Source organism: Canis lupus, chromosome 5 (genome assembly GCF_003254725.2).
Source record: "Canis lupus dingo isolate Sandy chromosome 5, ASM325472v2, whole genome shotgun sequence".
Lineage (NCBI taxonomy): Eukaryota > Metazoa > Chordata > Mammalia > Carnivora > Canidae > Canis > Canis lupus.
Window position 1 is genome coordinate 56,756,969 of NC_064247.1, and position 22,611 is coordinate 56,779,579.

The 22,611-nt window shown below is 48.2% G+C and overlaps 1 protein-coding gene and 1 long non-coding RNA gene across 2 annotated transcripts in view; both read right to left on the reverse strand.

Moving 5' to 3' along the window:
- SSU72 (SSU72 homolog, RNA polymerase II CTD phosphatase) overlaps positions 1 to 22,611 on the reverse strand; it is a 29,621-nt gene that overhangs the window by 4,964 nt on the left and 2,046 nt on the right. Inside the window, exon 2 of the mRNA XM_025427526.3 lies at positions 13,073 to 13,216. Within this exon, the coding sequence (XP_025283311.1) occupies positions 13,073 to 13,216 (144 nt within the window). The remainder of the gene's footprint in view (positions 1 to 13,072; positions 13,217 to 22,611) is intronic.
- Positions 336 to 13,066, reverse strand: LOC118354695 (uncharacterized). Its single transcript, XR_004815636.2, has 3 exons — positions 5,759 to 13,066; positions 3,324 to 3,578; positions 336 to 474 (listed from the first exon to the last, which is right to left on the reverse strand). It is a non-coding gene; the product is annotated as an uncharacterized LOC118354695 (long non-coding RNA).

Below are 22,611 nucleotides of genomic sequence, written 5' to 3' on the forward strand. Positions count from 1 at the left end.
CACATTGACCACTCCACGGTCTTAACCATCACATAGACCCTCCAGACCGTGCCAGCACAGAGCACGTGATCTTTAAAAGCTATTATGTCAACATTTGTGTGTAGGCCAAACGAAACCTAAGGGCAAGCTCACCAGATGCAGGAGGGAAGACACGTCCTTGGAAAGAGAAGTGGGAGATGAGAAAAGACACAAGCAGCCACAATAGATCTGTCTTCTCTGCAAAGCTGAAACACAAGTCCCGTGGAGCAGAGATGGACAGGGACCTGAGGGTCGGGGGGGCAACCTGGTCGCAGGCCCCATGTCCAGGGTCAGCGTACCCCAGGAGGCCAGGCTGGAGGCGCCTGGGAAGGCTGTCCTTCTGGACTCGGCATCTGTCCTGCACACTTGCTCCTGTCCTGAGAGCTGAGGCATGTTAGTCTAGTTCTGATTCAGGGCAACTGTTCCAACATCAGGTTCCGCTTCAACCACAGTGTTCTTGGTACAAGAAAGAGAGATTTAGCCAGATGTTTATCTCTACAGTGATTCCCCCAAAACACGGACTTCAGCAGCCCATCTAATGGACATGAATGCTGGGTCCTCCAGAGACAGGCCCTCACCCCAAAGGAAGCATGTGGAAGCCCGTTTCCATGCAGAGGATGCTTGGCTTGCTGTTCTGGGAGGAGGGTGTTGGAAGGGACAGAGGGAGCAAGGCCCATGCCTGTGGAGCCCACCTGCAGAACCCTGGCTCAAACCCGAGGTTTCCACAAAGGAGGTGGAGGGGAGGCAGAGGGTTAATCTAAAGGCAAACAAGCGAGATGAGCAGAAGAGCCGTTTCCAGAGCAAGGAAAGGTGCTGGCAAAAATCCGAACGAGGGACCCGATGCTCACCCTCCAAGGTCATGGATTTACTGTGGAGCCACGTTGAGGCAGGATCTGCTCCCCTTGGCTCTGCCAGTCCTGGCTGGACAGAGGCACTTGCCAAGGACGGGTGAGCACAGCTCAAGCCTCATTTCCCCCACAAATGTCACAAACCAAACATAAAACAAAGCCAGGTAAGACAGGGTTGGGACAGCGAGGACAGAGCAGGGTCTCTGAGCGGAAACCACCTCAGAGGGTGACGGGCACCCAGTTGAAAAGGGGCTTCAGAGCAAAGTGGCCTCACAGTTCTTGCCGATAGGGGCAGGAACACAGGGCAACACCACCCAATGGGCCCCACGTATTCCCTCTTAGCAGCCAGGGAAGTTGAAGCTTCACCATGGGCCAGCAGAGCCAGACAGAGGCGCACGGGGCTCCCCTCACACCTTCCATAGGGGTTAACATGCTCCTGGCGGCTTGTCAGGCCCTAGTTTGACCAAATGCTGCCCACACTTCCCTAATGGAGATGCCGGGGGAACGGATATGAGGACACCCTGGGAGGTTATCAAGGTCTGCTGTCCCCAAAGCCAGCCAATGCCTCATTCAGGTCTTTCCACTTTCTGACCTTGGAGGTAAACCTCAATCCTGTGTAGCGGAGGATCCCTGAGAGTGGGCCACACAGAGAACCTGTTCATCTTTTTGAATCCTGTAATCTAGTTTTACTTCCAATTTTAGGCTTGATCAAATAAACTATAAGACATGGAGCAAGATTTCTTATTCGGAGACCCAGGGACTCTCTGGGGCAAGATCTTCAGAGGCTGCCTAGCTCAGGAATGCCTGTGTCACCCATCCTGCAGGGTGGGCCCTGGGAGCCAGTCGAGACACAGCAATGGGAGTGGGTGATTTTGAAGAGGCCACCACCCCGCTGAGCGCAGGCCCATGGTCCTGAGATGGACAATAGCCAGCTGCACACCAGGAGGGGACTGGAGCTTCTGAAAGCCCCCCACCCCACCCCACCCCCGAGGCTCGAGGACAGAGCACATGAGGATCAGCAAGGCCATGCTCCTGGGAAGCCCAGGGCAATCTCTCAATCCCAAATCTACCATGAGGGACAGCCCCCAGTCAGGAGCCCTTCTTTCTCTTTTCTGCTGGCCTTCCTACCCCTGGGGCTTCCCTCTGGATTGTGCGCCACACGTTAAGTGGGGGAGATGTCCAGGGAGCCCCCTCCATGCAGCTGGAACCTTGCAGGCTGCTCCCCTCAGCAGGAAATGGAGTCTCCCCACCCCATCTCAGGATTATGCAGCAGGAACACTTCTGCCTTCACTTCAAATCAGGGCCAATGGAGGAGTGAACGGAGCCAGCCTGTGGCCCAGCGAGGTCTAGCATTCGGTGAACACATGGGCGGGTGCCCTCCCTGACCCCTGGGCCACACAGTATGCGCAAGATGGTCTGCTCTGAGCCCACTCAGGGGGTGCCCGAGCCCACACACTCAGGGCCAGACACTGCAGGGGGTCTCCAGTATCACTGATAATCTGTTTTAACAAAACCTCCAGGGTTTAGTTTAAGGCCTCATTAAAACAAAAACCCAAGAACCACAGGCACTGGCCACCAGAGGTCAGGACAGGCGCACTCCTGCCTCCATGGGAACCTTTCAGGTTAATTTTATGTTAAACAGCCCACGCCCCCAGACAGAACACCCAAGAACACACTGGATCCTGCAGAGGCAGAAGTAGTAGAAGTGGCAACAGGAAACCGCCGTGTTGCACACTCGGCACCTCCTAGAGAACACAGCCCCTGAGAGCCTGCCAGAATATGTCAACAGCACCATTTTTAGGCACAAGTGTTACTTATAGGAAAAAATAACATTAGGAAAGCAAGCCTTGAGGTTTGCATGTTCCCAGTGTGGGGAGCAGAGGCTCCCCGCGGGCACCAACCTGCAACCCCACAGTGCGAACGCTCTAAATGGCGACACAGCCCTGGGAGGCAAGGCTGTGGGCAGCAGGGGCAAACAGCAGAAACGGCAGAGCAGAGGCACCCACAGTGCACAGAACCACAGTAGCAGCCCAGTCACTTTCGCCAGGCTAATGTGTGGGAAAGGAGACATTTGTATTTATAATCATACTGTGCATGCCCCCAGGGCGTGCCCAAGTTGGACCATCCCCTCAAGTCGCAGCCGACACTTGCTGGCTGCTCTCGCCCTGCACACTTGGGCCGCTGCACTACAGGGCACCGATAGCCTCTCCTCCACAAGTGGTAGGTGTGGGCAGCAGTCGGCCCCTAGCCTCACTGGGGACGTTTTCGGTTCTGAGGTGTGGGGTCGCTCTCAACTTGTCGGATTGATCAGCACTCAGGATGCAGAAAAATGCTGCCCTCAAGTGCCTAACCTGATACTTTGCAAGTTGTGCTGCTTGGAACAGATGCTTCTGGAAAGTGCGTGCTTGCCCTGTGTGGACAGAATGCATCACACGCAGCACAGGAGCTTCTGCTCACCTCAAATTCATCTGCATGAAGCATCAGTGGACTGCAGAGCAGATTAGGCCATCCCATTTCTTCAAAGGAAACACGCCCTTTTGAACAGCGTTTGGCAGGACAATTCTTTGGATCCTTCATGCCAGGGAGGGCAGTGAGGTCAAATTTCAGGACCTGGCCTGGGGCTCTTCTTGCCTTAGCGACACCAAGGGTCTCCCTCTGGCCACTGTTAAGTCGGCTTGATGTGAACAGATGACAAGGATCCATCATAATGCACTGTCCAGCAAAATTAGATAAAAAACTGCATTCACTGCCCCTTCATGTGTGTTTTTAAACTTTTTTAAAAAAGATTTTATTTATTCATGAGAGACACAGAGAGAGAGGCAGAGACAGGCAGAGGGAGAAGCAGGCTCCGTGCAGGGAGCCCGATGTGGGACTTGATCCCAGGTCTCCAGGATCACGCTTTAGGCTGAAGGCGGCACCAAACTGCTGAGCCACCGAGGCTGCCCTCATGTGTTTTTAAAGTAGACTATAGGAAAGCCTGGGTCGCTCAGCGTTTGGGCATCTGTCTTCGGCTCAGGGCATGATCCCAGGGTACAGGGATCAAGTCCCACATCGGGCTCCCAGCATGGAGCTGTTTCTCCCTCTGCCTGTGTCTCTCTCATGAATAAAATCTTAAAAAAAAAAAAAAAAAAAAAAAAAAGTAGACTCTACACCCAACATGGGGTTCTAAGTCTTCACCCCAAGATCTAGTCACATGCTCTACTTACTGAGCCACCCAGGCGCCCCACCCCCCTCCTTAATCTTGGTTTAGGACACAAACCTACCCCCATCTGTTCAATTTTATAAAACTTTCAACCTCAGGGGCCTGGGTGGCTCAGCTGGTGAAGCGTCTGCCTTCAGCTCAGGTTGTGGTCCCAGGGTCCTGGGATAGAGTCCTGCATCCAGCTCCCTGCTCAGTGGGGAGTCTGCTTCTCCCTCTGTCACTCCCTCCCTGCTTGTGCTCTCTCTCAAACAAATAAAAAAATTTAAGAAAAAAATTTAACCTCAAAACAAAAAGCTGAGACTGAATATGAATTTTAGTGAAACTTTCTGAAATTTTAAGATTTAAAGTTATGAATTCATCTGCAACATGTTTTGCCTTTTTTTTTCAACATGTCTTTTCTACATAAATGGTTCAAAACTGGACTAAATCCCAAGCATCACGTGGAGAGGAAGACTGAGCCCAGCAGGATGGACACACACCACACTGCTGCTCTCTGGAAAGTGTCTGCCATCCGTGTGGACAGAATGCGTGGCAACACACAGAGCTCTGCTGTCAGAGAATGGTTTGCAACTCCCCCAACGCCTGATATTACTGCAACTGAGTAGGAAGAAAAAAATAAAACGACTCCTCTTCCTCAGAAATTCTAGTTACTTAGTGATTTAAAGAAAAATAGTTGTCATCACAAATTGAAGAATCTTAAAGAAAAAAAGGTAAGCCAAAAGCAGGAACAGGACACAGTAACGAGACAAAGCCTAGGTTGGTCCTTGAGCTGAAACCGGCCCTGCCTTACTCTGCCAACATCCTCCCCTGCCCCTTGCGCAGCTTCCACACTGTCCAAATGATGCATTTTGTGCAACAAACCTGTCTGCCTCAGAGGGAAGAATCGGCCCAAACAAGAAGCCAATGGTCACTGGAAACCAACCCACCTGCCCCCAGCAGGACTGCTCATGGGGACCAGCAGGAGTAGCCTGATCCACAGACCCCTAAGGACACAGACGGGGGGGGGGGGGGGGGGGGGGGAACGTGCGGCCAACACGGCAAGGCTCAGCGAGGTTCCCTGTCTGCAGGAAATCCTGCTGAGCATCTCCCACTAACTGGGATGTGTCCAGAACTGCATGCATGAAATGTGGCCGGGGGGGGCTCTTCCTCATAAAGACCTGGAAATCTTCCTCTTGGGGGAAACGGTGATGCCCCATGTGCCCTGAGTGGGGCAGGAACCAGGCCCTCCCTGAAGGTGCTGACAGTTCTGTCAACTCTACAGGACATGTGTCCTCACAGGCACTCTGATGAAGCCCCTTGTTTTATGGGTTACACACCCACTGGGAGCCACACTTGGACACATGGCCGGGAGCATCTGCTGGCAACACAGCTGGGGCAGGGTGATGCCCTGATGTGGCACCTATGCTCCAAACTCTCATAGTCAGTACCAAGGGAGACACAGCTAGACCAGTGTCTTTACTCAGGACTCTCTCTATGGGCACTCCACCCCCAAGGTTGGTGGGACTGTGGGGACCCCTGGAACCCCAGATCCATACCTCCTGCTCAGCTTGGTGTCTCCCTGGAGCCCTCCTACTCAACCCACTCCTTGCCCCCTGCATGTCCATCCTGGGCAGTCTCCCCAGCCCTGGGAAGAGGACACATTCCCACATGCCCATCAAGCCCACCTCCATCAGAGCTCATGGCAGCTCACCTGGATTCCATCCAGTGCTGGCAACGTGCATAGGCTGGCACCAACTCCGAGTTTCCATTCAGGGCAGAGAGGCCAAAGGATACTGCACATGTGACTCCCTGAGAAGCAGGCCAAGTGCTACCATGCAGAGGACAAAGAGGAAGGCCCAAGTAAAGGAATTCAGACCACCCCTAACCCACAGGGCCACAGGAGACACCATTCAGCCCATATTTTCAGAGAAAAGCACTAAAAAGCATTTTGGAAGCAAGGTTTCTTACAGCTGCTCTTAAACTAGCAAGCTGTAGGCTGGAGTGACGCACAGCAGCCTCATTACAGCCCCCAGGGTCTCGTGCTCCACAGGTGTCACAGTGGCCAACCACACCGAGTAGCTCTATCCCCCTTCCTTCCTGTCGTGAGAGGAAAACAACACCTGGAGTCTGAGCCTGGTGCTTCAGGGAATTCACAGGCTTGGGGCCAATCTGGGGCTGTTGCAGGTCTTCACAATACAAACACAGCCCATCAGGCATCACAGGGAGGACTGGTACGCAGTGGGCGGGAGCCTGACAGAGCCCTTGGCACACTTTGGGGAGACTGAGAACAGCAAACAGCAAATGGCTTTAAGCCTGGGATCTTCTGAAAGGGCTATGGGGACAGCTGGAATCCTGGAAATCCTGGAACCACGCCTTGAGAACCACTACATAAAAAGCTTTCAAGCTAGGACTTCTTTACATATAGTAAGAAATAAATTCATTTTGGAAATCAAAGTAGTTTTTGCAAAGCACGCAGGCTGCACACACAAGAACCCAGGAACTCCTGGAGGAATTTCAGGTAGCTCCTGAGCCACTGGAGCCCAAGCCAACTGTTTCCCCAATATGAGGCTCGGCAGCCAGGAGTCCTGGCCCGTCTACAACACCCTCTTCCCACTACCCTTGAGGTTATTAGGCAAAATGAAACCACCAGCATGATTCACGTCATGTAGCCCACTTTCAACACACCTGGTGTCAGCATCTCACCTACCGTGGGCTGGGAAGACCAGGTGTGTTCCTGGCCCTGGGCAAGTTCTGGAAGCAGTGGGCGAGGTCAGTGTGGTTCTGTTACACCTAGATGCACCAGTCCCCCCGGCCGCTACCCCAACCAATCGTCTCTTTTCAACATCTGGCATCTCCACACAGTGGCGGTTCTTCTGCCTCCTCTGTAGTATCTTAAGGCCATGATTTATATTTTAGGTACAAGTGCTTTTCTAAAACCTGAAAGCTTAAATATCAGCAACACTAGATCGGTTTCTCTAGAAATCAGTGTTTGGCTTAGGGATATGCTCATTTGTTAAACAGATACACACTACTTTCAAAAGCTTCTAAAAACATAGCTGCCAACTGACATGAAATTAGATAAGGTCCAATACAGCAGAAGTATTGCTGTCCAATATGCCCCAGTGTGGTGAGCCATATGGGCAGCCAGGGACCACAGGCAAGGTGAGCAGGCCAGGATGTGGCTAACGGAGCAGAACCTGAACCCACAGAGGCAGGTCAAAAAGCACAGGCATGAGCAGAGCTGTGGGGACCCAGCGGCCAGGCACAGAAGGGGAAGGCATGCTGAGCTTGAAACAAAAGCCTCCCCCCAGGGGCCCCCAAAAAAGAAAAAGGCTAGTAGCCCCACTGCAGAACTGGCCTCAGGGAGGACAGGCTCCCCTTGAGCTTCTGTGTCCACTGGCCTGGATCCAGGACAGAGGTCAGCAAGCTGTGGGGACCTACAATCGTAGAAATTATTTTTATTTTCAGCTTTTACTGCAACACAAGAAAATGCGCGCAGAGATTGGTCTATAGCTGGAAAACATCGAGGTGAGGGGCGCCCCCTGCAGGCAAAAAATCCAAGTATGACTGACTCCAAAACCTCACTGAGACCAAAGGTCCACTAACAGTTTGTATATGTCATATACTGTATTGTTGGAATAAAGTTAAGCTACAGAAAAAAAAGATGTTAAGGAAATCAAGAGAAGAGACAAAGCATTTACAGCACTGGACTGGATCATCAAGAAAATCTGTGTATCAGTGATCCATGTCACTCAGGGTCACTTGCACACAAACATTAACCCAAGGCCTAAAGTGTGAGAGGATGAAAATGAGTGTGTGGTTTAAAGAAAGCCCAACTGCTAAGGTTAGGACAATAGCTGGAGAGAAATCAGACACGTCTGCTGGATACAGGCTCACACCAAGTGTCTCCTAATTATGTGGACAAAGGACCCAGGAAATGTTAATTCTACCTGTGTTTCCAATCAGTTTAGGGAGCAAGCGGTCACCCGTATTAAAAATGTCACTGGGGACGTGTGGGTGGCTAGGTGGTTGAGCTTCTGCCTTTGGCTCCTGATCTTAGAGTCCCAGGATGGGGTCCCGCATCGGACTCCCTGCAGGGAGCCTGCTTTTCCCTGTCTCTGACTCTGTGTCTCTCATGAATAAATAAATACAAATTTAAAAAATAAATTTTAAAAAGTCACTGACGATTAGAACTGCACATTTACCTGCTTTTTAGACAAGTGATTTTAAGTGACTTTGTAGTTCACAAAGTGGTCATCTCCTGAGAGGTTTGAAGTGGGCATCTAACTTGAATTTCTAAGACCCCATCGTGCCTCCTGTAGACACTGTAGCCCTCATCCCAGAGACACCCCACAGAGCCCCATGATCTGGGCATGAGGCCCCACCCCAGCCACTCTGACAGGTAGAAGGAACTATATTGTCGTTCCAGTGAGGGTCCTCAGGCAAGCTGATGGTTCAGCTGCAGACTCCGTTCATTAAGTGATGGAGAGCCTGGGGCAGCTCCAGCCCAGCACACAGCTCCATAGGTAAAGGACAAAAACTGGAAGCCTCCACCACTCTACCCTGGGAGCTTCGCTAAAGCCCATAGGGCAAAACACTAAGTTTAAGGCTGCTTTGTATTCAAAACAACTTCAAGGCAAACGAAGAAAAAAGTTAAGGTTAAGAGAAAAAAATTATAGGGATCCCTGGGTGGCGCAGCGGTTTAGCGCCTGCCTTTGGCCCAGGGTGCGATCCTGGATCGGGATCGGGATCCCGGGATCGAATCCCACGTCGGGCTCCCGGTGCATGGAGCCTGCTTCTCCCTCTGCCTGTGTCTCTGCCTCTCTCTCTCTCAATTTGTGTGTGACTATCATAAATAAATAAAAAAAAAAAAAAGAGAAAAAATTATATTTAAAAATAGACAGTGTGGGGGCGCCTGGGTGGTTCAGATGGTTAGGAGTCTGCCTTCAGCTCAGGTCATGATCTTCAGGTCCTGGGTTCAAGCCCTGCATCAGGCTCCCAGCTCAGCAAGGAGTCTGCTTCTCCCTCTCCCTGCTGCTCCCTCTCCAATGAATAAATAAAAAAATCTTAAAAAAAAACAAAAACAAAACAAAACCGGTTTGATCCTCACGAAAGCCAAGACATGGGTGAGCCCTGCAAACATGATGGGAGAATCCTGCTCCAGAAGACCACATGTTGCAGGACTCCATGTATAGAAATGTTTGGGAGAGGTAAACCCTGAGACAAAAGGTAGACCAGGAGTTGCCAGGGGACAGGGGGTCATGGGGGGATGGATGACAATGTCCTAAAATCTGGGTGGGGGGGATGGGGTAACTGGGTGACAGGCATTAAGGAGGGCATATGGTGGGATGAGCACTGGGTGTCTTATACACTGATGAATCACTGACATCTACCTCTGAAACTAATGATACACTATGTTAATTAACTGAATTTTTTTTTAAAAGTGGACAGGGACACCTGGGTGGTTTAGTGGTTGTGCATCTCCCTTTGGCTCAGGCTGTGATCCTAGGGTCCTAGGATCAAGTCCCCCATCGGGGTCCCCACAGGGAGTCTGCTTCTCCCTCTGCCTGTGTCTCTGCCTCTCTCTCTCAAGTAAATAAAATCTTTAGAAAAAAATTAGGGGCGGCCCGGGTGGCTCAGTGGTTTAGCGCTGCCTTCAGCCCAGGGCCTGATCCTGGAGACCGGGAATCGAGTCCCGCATCGGGCTCCCTGCATGGAGCCTGCTTCTCCCTCTGCCTGCGTCTCTGACTCTCTCTCTCTCTCTCTCTGTCTCTACTAAATAAAAAATCTTAAAAAAAAAAAAAAAAAGATTAAAAAAATAGAAAAAAATTAAAAAAAATTTAAATAAAATTGTAAAATGTCTTAAAATCTACCATAGACATGGCTGCACAACCCTGTAAAATACACTAGTGCCCACAGTGCACTTTGCCTGCTCCACAGATTCCCCCCAACACTGCTCTTCTGTAAAAAACAAACGGTTCCCCTCATCAGACATTTCTGTTTGTCTGGAGAATCAGGTGAACTTGGATTCCCTGTACTACTGGTAGATAATCCTCACAGGGAACTGGTAACCAGCCCAGCCTAGCTTCACTAACTGGTTTAGGGTTAGTTTAACACGGTTTCCATCCCAACTAGCATCCCTGGCCCCCAGACCTCCCAGGGGCAGGTCCTGCAGGGACCACAGACCCATGCTTGGCCACTCAAGTGTCACCTGTCAAGAATCTGAGGCAGGAGGCCCACCCTGCCCGCAGACGGAAAACCACCTACAAAGAGCCAAATATTTTAAGAAATAATGTGCTTTTACACAAATAGGACCACTGGCCAAAACTTACTAAAGCTTAATAACCTCAGGGTCCCTTCAGCATCCTAGTTCCTGACTCAGCCCCAGGAGTGCTTCCCCCCACCACAGCCCCCCCACCCCCATCACTCAGCCTCACCGCCAGGCTCCGCCAACCAGGTGCGACTAGTTTCCTCCTGTCATGTCACTCTCTCCCTTAAAAAGTAGAACATTTAGTGGATGTGCTTTATCTGCAGTTTACACCCTAAAATACTTTTCTAGCTTTCCACTTCAGGTTATAACCATCACTTCCACAAAAGCCCCGGTATTCTAGCTTACAGACTTGGCTTTTTGCACATATCTGCTTGTATCTTATGCCAACTCGGAAGCAACCAAAACGCCAGGCCTCCCAGCAGCTGGATATGTGTCCCCAGCTAGTCAAGTGTTCCCCTCCTGTGTTCTCAGGGCACCTCCAACACCAGACATGTGACCCCCCAATACACAGCTGATCCTCCTCCACCACCTCCTACCTCTGCTCCCCTCATACATGAAAGACTTGTGCCTCTGTCCCCAGAGTCTTGCCAGTGTGCACCGTGACACGCCTTCCTGGAGCAGATGACCCTTCTTTACTGGCCCAGGGCTGTAGTTAGGTGAGCTAAGCACCAAGCACAGCACCTTTCCTAGAAGACAGATATTCCACCCAAGTGAAGTCAATAAACCAAAAAAGGAGTTTCTCCCAGAGCTTTGCAAGGTACAATCAAAAGGGGAGATCTAAAGTTGACCTTCCTACATAGGGTCTCAGGAGGTAAATACTGCTGGTGACAGTAGGAACAGCCATGTCCCCCCAACCACCACACCTTCCCCACAATGCATCAAAGGCACACACGGGTGGCTGTCTTCTGGACTGGATGCTTCGTGGAGAGACCATGCATCTGTACAAAGTCAGCCCACAAAGGAAATTCTGAATTCTGAGCAGCTGGACTCTGCTCCTTCATTCAGAACTGCTAAGACCTACACATCAACCCTCCTACTCCAAATCCTTTTTTCCAGTCTCTTTAAAATGTGGTTAAGTGCTGCCCACTCCTAGAAACAAAAAGATCAGTCAGCTCCAACGTCAAAAAGCCTAATTTCTAATAAATATGGGAGTATGAACAAGTGTGTTATTTTTCGTTTCTCTCGTTGAGTACCAGAGTTTAAAAATGAATGGTGCTAGCTGAATAAGAATCTTCAAAGACAGATGAGGTCTCAAGATAAGCTTAACAACACATGGAGAATTCATACCAAGCTAGAAAAACTCAGAGTTAAGGTCACAGGTTTCTCCAGGATAAGAGGGCTTGTGGTCAACACAAAGAATTTCAGGGAGAGAAGCCTGAGACACTGCCTCTAGGTGAGCCAGAGCACAGCCTTCCTTCTTGGCCCAAGGATGTGAGCAGCACATGGCCCTGCAATGCAGAGACCAGAGCACAGCTCAACAGAAATACTTAGGGTCTTCTCCCCAGCACAGGCTCTGCAGCTTCTGAGAAAGGAGGCACACAGGACTTCCCAGGAGAACCTCGGATCTGCCTCCTAGACTCCTGGGCGCAGTGCACCACAGGTGACCCACCACCCACAGCAATCCGCAGCCAGCCCCACACGTTTGGCTATGGCATCTGCACCTCAATGCCCTTGACAATTAATGGTAGATGAGGGAGAAGAACACAGGGGTAACTGTCAGGGTCCACTTTTATACTTTGCTTGAAATGGCCTTTGGGGTCACACTCCCAGCTAAGTAATCTACAGATTTACAGAAAACATTCGTAGTTTATTAAAAATTACAAAAGCACCAACATGAAGGCAGAGTTTTCTCTCCAGTGTTTATATTCCTTTTGCTTGGCGTATGTTTGGGCTCCATCCCGAGAACTAGAAATCCCTCACTGTAACAGGGAAGGCCCAAGAGTTCTAAAGCAGCACAGATGATCATGAAGTATCCTGGTCAAATGCCAGGCAACAATGATCTTAACCACTGTATAGCCGGACGTCATTCTCATAAACATCTCTTTAAAAAATACCTTTCTTGGGGCACCTGGGTGGTGCAGTTAAGTGTCCGACTCTTGGTTTGAGCTCAGGTTGTCATCTTAGGGTTGTGAGATTGAGCCCTGTGTTGGGCTCTACACTCAGCATGGAGTCGGCTTGGGATTCTCTCTCCTTCTCCCTCTGCCCCTCCCGCTTGTGAGCTCTCTCTCTCTAAAAATGAGTAATAATAATAATAATAAATACCTTTCTTTCACATGAGTCTTAAGTAGCAGATCCAGTCTGTTTTGCCTCTTCCTGAAATGAAGTCAAGTTCTCTCGGATTATTTGTTTCTAACATGCTTCCTTTGGTAGCAAATGTGGCAGAGATGTGTGAAGCAGCCTGCCTACATGTGAATCAGTGCACATGGTGCTCACATGTGTGCGCACACACACCTACCTGCAGAGAGTGGTGGGCAGCCCCGCAGTGGGAAAAACAACTCCACTCTGCCTTCCTCACCTACACTGCCCTGTTTCTTGTTACATCAGAACCTGCCCTTGGCTTTGTCAACATGGGCTCTACGTTGACATCTGAACGCGCCTTAACATCATTTTTGCATCAAGTGTGCCATGACTCAGCACATGCAGAGGCAGCCACTATGTAGCTGCGTCACAGGCACCCCTGATCAACACATGCCACAGATTACACCTGCCAGAGACAAGTACAGGGGTTTGTAAAAGGGCAACCCACTGGGATACAGTTCTTTATCCTTCCTAAGGAGATCATTGTACATCTGATCGTATGTAGTTTTGAAATCATAAACATTTGGCTTGTCAGGTGCTGGTCCTGGGAGCTTCACATGAGTTCCTGTTCCAAAGGACCGGACACTGAATCCACGTTTGCTGAAAGACACAGAAGGAAAGAAAAAAAAAATCACAGTTGGATTGAGACACAAAATTCTAAAACCAAGGAATATGAAGCAGAATATAGACAAAATGAGTATCTGTTGATACTACAAACAGGTTCTTATATTCTTAACTTTAAGCATTTTATTCACAAATTTTTAAAAATTCTGTAGCATACTGGGGTGCCTGGGTGGCGCAGTGAGTTAAATGTCTGACTCTTGGTTTTAGCTCAGCTCCTGATCTCAGGGTCATGCATCGGGCTCTGTGCTCAGTGCAGTCTGCTTGAGATTCTCTCTCTCCTTTCTGCACCTCCCAATACTCGTGTGCATACACACATGAATAAATAAATCAATTTTTTAAAAAGATTTTATTTATTCACGACAGACAGAGAGACAGCGACATAGGCAGAGGGAGAAGCAGACTCCCCGCAGGGAGCCCAATGCGGGACTCAATCCCCAGACCCCAGGATCACACCCTGAGCCAAAGGCAGACACTCAACCACTGAGCCACCCAGGAGTCCCATAAATAAGCCAATCTTAAATAAAAATCCTATAGCATATCATACAAAAATTGGATGAAACCACTGCAGAAGAAAGACAAAAGGTTTGTGAACCCAGTTACAAGGTGGCGTGTGAGGAGTACAGCTTGTTCAATGCACCTCTCTAGAACCTCTCTGACCCTCAGAGGACTGACAGACACGCAGGGTTAGGGAAGATTTCTTCTGAAACATACCTGACCACTGCCCTGACCTCTGTAGAGGGTTCAGGTTCACAGGACCCCTATTTTGTGACTCCTAAGAAACTCCCATAGACTTGACAGCACACGACACCACAGGAGCACCCTGAGTTCAGTTCCTGATGTCCTGTGATGTGGGCTTGCCAGGAAACCAAACTGAGAGCCCAGGGGCATTGGGCCTACAGGGGCACCTCCGCAGCCTGTTACATTATCACATCGGCCCTGAGGGTTAAGAACAGACAGCTTCTGAGCTATGGAGACTCTTGTAACCTGGAGTCCAAGAAAAGCGAAGGAGCAAAAGACATGTCTATTACGAAACTAGGGGAATGTGCATGAAGCGCAGCCCCTGTGACTGACAACATAAATCATTATCATTTTAAGTGACATAAAAAATGTTATCTGAAAACAAACCTCACAGACTTAAGGGGCCATGTGTTTCCATTGGCGCCCCGATCCTCCCCACAGGCTCACCTGGCTCTGAAATCCCTGGTGGTAATGGTCTCACGCTTTCCTAAGTTTTACTGTAACTCTTATGTGACTATGCCTGGAGATAGATTTGGTTTTCACAATGAAAGGTGCTCCTGGCATCTAGAGACCAGGGAGGCTGCTAAACCTCCTATGATGAACAGGAGAGTCCTCCAACCCAAAATGTCAAGAGTGCAGAGTCTGACATATAAAATGAAATGAGGGGATCCCTGGGTGGCGCAGCGGTTTGGCGCCTGCCTTTGGCCCAGGGTATGATCCTGGAGACCCGGGATTGAATCCCACATCGGGCTCCCGGTGCATGGAGCCTGCTTCTCCCTCTGCCTGTGTCTCTGCCTCTCTCTCTCTCTCTCTGTGACTATCATGAATAAATAAATAAAATCTTAAAAATAAATAAATAAATAAAATAAAATAAAATGAATAAGCCCCACAGAGAGGCAAAGGTATGAACATAAAAGTCACAGGGAAGGAAACAGCTTAATCTCCTTCATCATAAGAGAAACACATCATATTAAGGTCCAAGGCTGTTTATGGGTTAGCACTCTCCCACTGCCATGTCAGCGCCATGCAGTAGGGATGTGGTCCCTCTGCTCGCTGCTGTGTCCCTAGCACCCATAGCAGCACACAGCCGGCACACAATCAACATCTGGCAAATGGCAAATGAATAACAATTTTACAAGGAAGGAAAACCTCAGTCAAATGGTGCAGCTGGATGTGACTCGTGAACTTCTGGAGAAGGTGCCAACATCCACCAAGTGAAAAATCACTGTGCCCTCCAACACAGACACTTCACTCTGGAAGACCATCCTACAGGACACATGTATGCATCTGCAAATGTCCCCAGATGATGCTCACTGCAGCCCTGACCATAACCAAAGAAGACAAGAATCAGTTGTGTCCCTCCATCCAGCAGGTTATCGTAGACCACGTGAACAAGGCGAGGAGCACCACATACACCAGAATCTCCTGCAATTATTCACAGCAAAAGCAGAGTGGAAACACGTCCAACTCTAGTGGCTCAAGGGACTGGGCAGCACTGTGTCCCCAAGGAAAAGACACCTCCACGCCTGCCCACCTGGCACCCACACAAAGCATCAAGTAAGCATACATGGAAACAGTAATCTTAAAAAGCATTCTTGTCGTTTTCTTTAAACACTTCATCTGAGTCCTCTGAGGTTGGTAAGAACTGAGTCATGTACCTGCATCTCTAGAAGCCTGAGCTGTGCAAGCAGGCCCCCAGAAAGTCACTTGTGACAAAGAACACAGCATAACAGAGATTTTGGATTAGCAAACCAAGACCCACGTATAACTGAACTGTTAAAATGACCCTAAATACAACCAACATTTCTGACACTTGATCACAGCCACAGACCACGGATATGCAGCACACCTCGACTTGAGTGCCCCAAGAATGTCCATGCAGACCATCTTCACCCCAAATCTGAACTTATTTCCTCACCAGATTACATACAATAAATATTTTCTGCCAAAGCACCAACAAGCCTGTGACGAAGGTCATCTCAACAGCGGAGGAGGTTAACAAGCTGTTGCCCAGCCACCCACTACCTGCTCACCTCCATGCAAGAAAGGTCAGCAGGGCACTTCCTTCTGTGCAGGTCCCATTCTCCTAAAACTGTCCCAGCAGAGCAGGTCATGGCCATGAGAGCCACAGAGAACACACTGGGGTGAGCCGAAGTCTGCACCACTCTGGAAGAACAGTCTGAAACAAGAAGCTTGCTTTTTACACTCCAAGCCACTTCCCTGAGGTGTCCTAAAGACTCTCCCACTGCCTGGGACCCTGCCACTGTTACAGCAGCTTAAAGGCTGTTGAAATATAAAAGCTGCACGTTAAAAACAAAACAAAACAAAACTGCACATTATTGAGGGATAAAGAGAATTACTCCTGAAACTAACCCAGGGTCGGCAGCATGACCTTCCTCTAACCCTGCTAACTCAGGTCTCCTTTCAGTTTACTGTGTGACTGCTGGAAAAACAAAGGTGCCCAGAAGCACAAGTATCCTGGATGCTGGTAAGTCAACTCCACCGACCACTTCACCTGTATTCAGGGGCAGCTTTACTCCGAGAGCACTGGGCCATTCACACACCCAATACCTGAATGTAAAGCACTGCCTCTTCAGCTGGCAGGGGAATGAAGGGACCTGTGCTAAGAAACCACGAGTCCACGGAAATAAGCCCGCCCAAGGACATGACTACAGCTTCAAACATTAAAAACCACCACCACTTTCAGGGGTGGCAGGGTTTTTTTGTTTTTGTTTTAAGATTTTATTTATTTATTCATGATAGACACACGGGGTGGGGGTGGGGAGAGGCAGAGACACAGGCAGAGGGAGAAGCAGGCTCCATGCAGGGAGCCTGACGCAGGACTCGATCCTGGGTCTCTAGGATCACGCCCTGGGCCAAAGATAGGCGTTAAACCGCTGAGCCACCCAGGGATCCCAGGGGTGGCAGGTTTATCCTTCATTTTGATTCAACATATTACAGATACAATAATAATCATAACATACCCAACTCGGAACGCCTGGTGGCTCAGTGGTTGAAAGCCTGCCTTTGGTTCAGGTCGTGATCCCAGGGGTCCTGGGATCTCCTCCATAGGGCTTCCCAAAAGAACCCTGCTTCTCCCTCTGCCTGTGTCTATGCCTCTCTCTCTCATGAATAAAATCTTAAAAAAACAAAACAAAAAAAACAACCCAGACCCAACCTTCTGTCCTTCGATAACTGAAAAGGGGGGGGGGGGGGGAGGTGGCAGTGACAAAGTAGGTAAAACATCCAGTACACAGGACAGTGAGGACAGTGATGGAGAAAGCCATGGGCAGGAGCAGAGGGGACCAGGGAGTGGGAATTAGGAGACAGAGCACCTCAAGGAGTTTCACAGCACACACCCCATGATACAGACCCTGGACAGGGCCCCAAGGTGTTTCAGGCTGGGGTAGGGAAGACAGGGTACCCGAAAGCTACCCACAGGGTTCTCGGGAGGCTCCTGAACCAGAGACTCACATCCCCATCCTGCTGGGGCAGCCCGAGTCTGAATTGCCTGGACAGTGCCACCTGGCAGACCCAACTATCTCTTCTACACATTTTATGTAGGGTCTGACGCTTGCATTAGGTGTCCAAATGGAACATTCTCCACTTTAGTCTGTCCATATCTGTAATTTTTTTTTTTTTTAATTTATGATAGTCACAGAGAGAGAGAGAGAGAGGCAGAGACACAGGCAGAGGGAGAAGCAGGCTCCATGCACCGGGAGCCCGACGTGGGACTCGATCCCGGGTCTCCAGGATCGCGCCCTGGGCCAAAGGCAGGCGCCAAACCGCTGCGCCACCCAGGGATCCCCTAGTCTGTCCATATCTGTAAAAGTAGATCATCCCAAAGATAATTGAGCCCAATATTCCACCTGGCTGATCCTTTACAAGGCCTTCGAGGGGATGAGCGCTGGATCTCCAAAGGGACAGGTAGAACTCTGAACAGAGGAAGCTGCCCGCCATAAGATATGGTGTAGTGGCCTGTCCTCACCATCCTTCTCAACTTTCTGAAATGGCAGTCAAGTGTATTTAAAAATAAAACAATGTGGCTTGTTCTTCCCCCAACAGAATGTTCCCAAGTGGCAAAAAGGCTAATTAGCAACAGAAGCGTGGTTTTTTCTGAGCTGATGCAACTGCCAGAGCAGCACAACAGCGGTGTGACAACGATCTTACATAAAAGAACTAAAGGCTAAAAAAATATTCCTGACCAAGAGGCTTTGTCTCAAAGGCCAACTATTCCAGACAAGTGTTTATCAAATGTCTTCACAAGTACCAAAAAAATCTATCATAAAGAACTTCTCACAGGAGCACCTGAGTGGATCAATGGTTGAGTGTCTGCCTTTGGCTCGGGTCGTGATCTCAAGGTCCTGGGATTGAGTCCTGCATTGGGCTCCTCAAGGGGAGCCTACTTCTCCCTCAGCCTACACCTCTGTCTCTCATGGATAAAATCTTAAAAAAAAAAATAAGATAAAGAACTTATAACAGAAAATGTCAAATTTGGAGGAAGAGAAATTGTTTCCACCATTATCCCAATAGCTAAAGGTAAAATGACGATGTTCAAATGAACACCAAAAAGAATCACAAGTTAATATCCAAATTAAGGGATCCCTGGGTGGCGCAGAGGTTTGGCGCCTGCCTTTGGCCCAGGGATCGGGTCCCACGTCGGGCTCCCGGTGCATGGAGCCTGCTTCTCCCTCTGCCTATGTCTCTGCCTCTCTCTCTCTCTGTGTGTGTGTGTGACTATCATAAGTAAATAAAAAAAAATTTAAAAAAAATCCAAATTAACAGCATGGATTGTATTATGTTTTCTATTTTCCATCATATGATTATTAATTGAATTTCATACACTTCTTTGGCCAAGACTGAAATCCTAGACCCACTGCCAACTCTGTGAAAGCACACCCTGTCTCTAAGTAGGGCACGATGCGCTCCCAATCCCAGGTCACCTTCCCTATAGGCACATCACTCACTGCTAATCAGCCTACCTATGTGATGATCTCATATTTACAGAACACAAATCAAATGCTCAGAAGCCACCAAACTTTGAAGGCCTGCCTGCAATGTCACTGTCCCGGAAGTCACAAAAGCCTGCAAAATGAACTCTTCTGAAATGTTAGTGCTCCAGTAAAATTAATGTCATCCCCTGCTAAATGTGGGCTGTAAACACATTTCAGTAAATATGTTCTAGGGTTTACATCTCCCTTTCTTATCCTCCCACAAGGTCAACAATAAAACTGAACAACTGGACAGCCCGGGTGGCTCAGCGGTTTATCATCGCCTTCAGCCCAGGGCGTGATCCTGGAGACCCAGGATCGAGTCCCACATCGGGTTCCCAGCATGGAGCCTGCTTCTCCCTCTGCCTGTCTCTGCCTCTCTCTCTGTGTCTCTCATGAATAAATAAAATCTTTTAAAAAAATAATAAAACTGAACTAAGGGTGGGATGACTGTGTCAAGCTTGTGACAAGTGCACCCTTATGTCCAGCCCCCCATCAGCACCCCTGCTTAGACGTTCCTCCCTCCACAGCTACTTTTCCTTAACCTTGGCTTCTCGTGGGCCACCTTGCTCTGCTGGTTGCTCTATCTCTCCAGTGTCTTCCCTGTGCACAGTGCCAGCAGAGTGGGACCTCCAGATCTGGTACTTCGGATGGGTCAGCAACAAATCACCACCAATATGCTGCTCTCCTGCCCCAACACGAAGTGACCCTATACAGCAACATGTTACTAACAGGGTGAACCTGCTGCACTGTCTTTCCTGCTTTGGACTCCACCTGTTCTCATGTATAAAAGATTAGAGAAGATGATCCTTTATGCAGGAAAGAAATGTTTTAGCCGTCGGACCTGTTACCATGCTTGGTCTACTCAGTTTTGAATCCATGTTCGCACAAAAACTGACCTTTCTCCAACCATCCTCCTCACTTTAGTTCTGCCTCCTGAAGACAAAAAAACAACGCAGTCCATTAAAACCCAGGAAGGTAAATGTGTTCCTCTGTAGGCGCTTCTTCTGCAGTCTCTGTCATTCTTAAAAACATGATTTTTAATCCTCTCACCTTTCCAAATGGCTTCTAGTTTACTTTCTTCAAGGGTACCCAGAACCAAAGTAAAGATGCAGCCAGAGAGGCTACAGGGCAGAGCCGACTATCTCTCCCTGGTAAAGGAAAAGAGACTTCTGGAATGGGTCCAAGACCAGGAAGGGTCTAGTGCCATGACTGCGTACGCTCTTATGGCACAACTACAGGCAGCCTGAGACTTGGTCCCATCTGGGAGAGGACAATTTTGCCCCTATCCCAGTGTGGCTGGGGGCCTACATACATGCTCTGGTCATGATTTGGGAGCCCTATCCAAAATGGAGAACCACAGGACCATAGCTGATTCTGTTGCCCTGCCCTCACCCTTGACCCTTTTACAGCCGATGCTTTTCCCATCTGGAGTCTCGATTCTGTTACTCATTCTAATCAGATACCCACATATCCAAATCCTTGCTGTCATTCAGGAGTCAGGGCTTCTTGTTCTGAATACTGCCTCGTCACCTGTGTTAAGTGTGGACATCCTAAAGTTGCAAGGATGAAATCAAATGGTATTTAGAAAGCACCTAGCAGAGAGCAGCTCAAGAGACTGACCCTCAACCTAGTTTCCTCATTTGCAGCCTCCCTGCTCATGTTCCTCAAATCAGTGCCTTAGGGCTGAAAACAGACTTGTGAACTCAGTTCAGCAATATGCATAAGTCCATGAAAGAACTTCCAAAAATCAACATGCTCCTTAACATCCAGGAGATCACTCTGAACAAGAAAATAAAATTGGCTCCAAAGGGAAATCTCAATCCACTGCACACCAAAAACAGAAGCCTTTGTGGAAACTCTCCTAAAAAACCTAAAGAATTAAAACAAACAAACAAACAAAAAAAAAAACAAAACAAAAAAACAAAAAACCCTAAAGAACTCCCAGGGCTGGTATTTGAAACAGTTTAGCCTCAAAAGATCAAAATGAAACAGGAAACATTATGACTAAAAATGCCAACATTTGTTACAATCTGTATTTGACTTGTCAGAAAAATTGTCAAAGCTGATTTTCAATAGCTCAAAAATAAAATATCAAATAGGGTTTCAGCAATCAAACTACCTCCTGTGTGGATTTAATTAACTGCATTCCTTTTAATATTTCATTTCAGAAGCTTTCCTGTTTCACAAAAGTCCTCTTGAAGGCCCTAATGTTCATAAGGTCTCATGTGGTGACAAAACCACATCAAGTTCTTAAAGATCATCAAGCTTCTAAATGCTGTAAATAATCCAAACAGAGACAAAACAATAAATAATTGTCAAAAGTGAAAATGACAGAAGTTGTTGCATCTCAATACTACTTTAAAACTAAAAGAGGGGGAGATCCTCTTTTGCCTTAGTAGCGTGAAAAAAAGAAAGAAAAAGAAAGAAAAGAAAAGAAAAGAAAAGAGAAAAGAAAAGAGAAAAGAAAAGAAAGAAAAGAAAAGAAAAGAAAGAAAAGAAAAGAAAAGAAAAGAAAAGAAAGAAAAGAAAAGAAAAGAAAAGAATACCCAGATTGAGAAAACATCAATTCTATACTTAGGTACCTTTCTGGAAGACAGTCTGGCAAAATGTATGAAAATGTGAAATAGGCCTACCTTTTGACTCAGCAGTCTACCCCCAGGAATTCATCCAAGGAAACAATCAGATAACTATGTAAAGTTTATATTTATATGGCACCAGGATATTGACATTTTAAGAGTGAAAGGTAAAAAAAACAGCCAAAACGCCTACTAATGGGGGGCTGGCTACAAAATTAATTGCTGCACGGAACTCCTCTGGATGACTGTGTGCTGATTCTGTAACCACTGCTGCTACTCAATATAAACAGATGTATTCAAACTCAATACATCCAAATAAGAACCAAAATATAACATCACTTGAAAAAAATTACAAAACAACACCTTAACCTCCTGCATATACACACAGGAGATACCCAGAAGGTGCTACAAGGATCCTGTGACTGTCATCACCTCTATCTTCAGTGTATTTTGTTTATGGAGAGATCTTTTTATAAACAAACACTAGTTTATGACAAAGGAAAATCTCTCCCCAAATAGCCACATTCACGATGTCAATAACACAGGTTACTCTAAACTTACCTTTTGCCTCCATTCCGAGTCTCTTTTTTTTTAAAGATTTATTTATTTATTTATGAGAGAGAGAGGCAGAGACATAGGCAAAGGGAGAAGCAGGCTCCATGCAGGGAGCCCATTGTGGGACTCAATCCCAGGACCCCAGGATCACTCCCTGAGCTGAAGGCAGACGCTCAACTGCTGAGCCACCCAGGCGTCCCCTGAATCTCTTTTTTTTTTTTTTTTAAATATTTTTTTAAGTTTTATTTATTTATGATAGTCACAGAGAGAGAAAGAGAGGCAGAGACACAGGCAGAGGGAGAAGCAGGCTCCATGCACCGGGAGCCCGACGTGGGATTCGATCCCGGGTCTCCAGGATCACGCCCTGGGCCAAAGGCAGGCGCCAAACCGCTGCGCCACCCAGGGATCCCCCCTGAATCTCTTTTTTAAGTAAATTTGAAACACAGTGAAATGGGTAAAAGCACACTTAAGCATTTCTACCTGGCGATTATCTGTAGAGGTTTTCCTG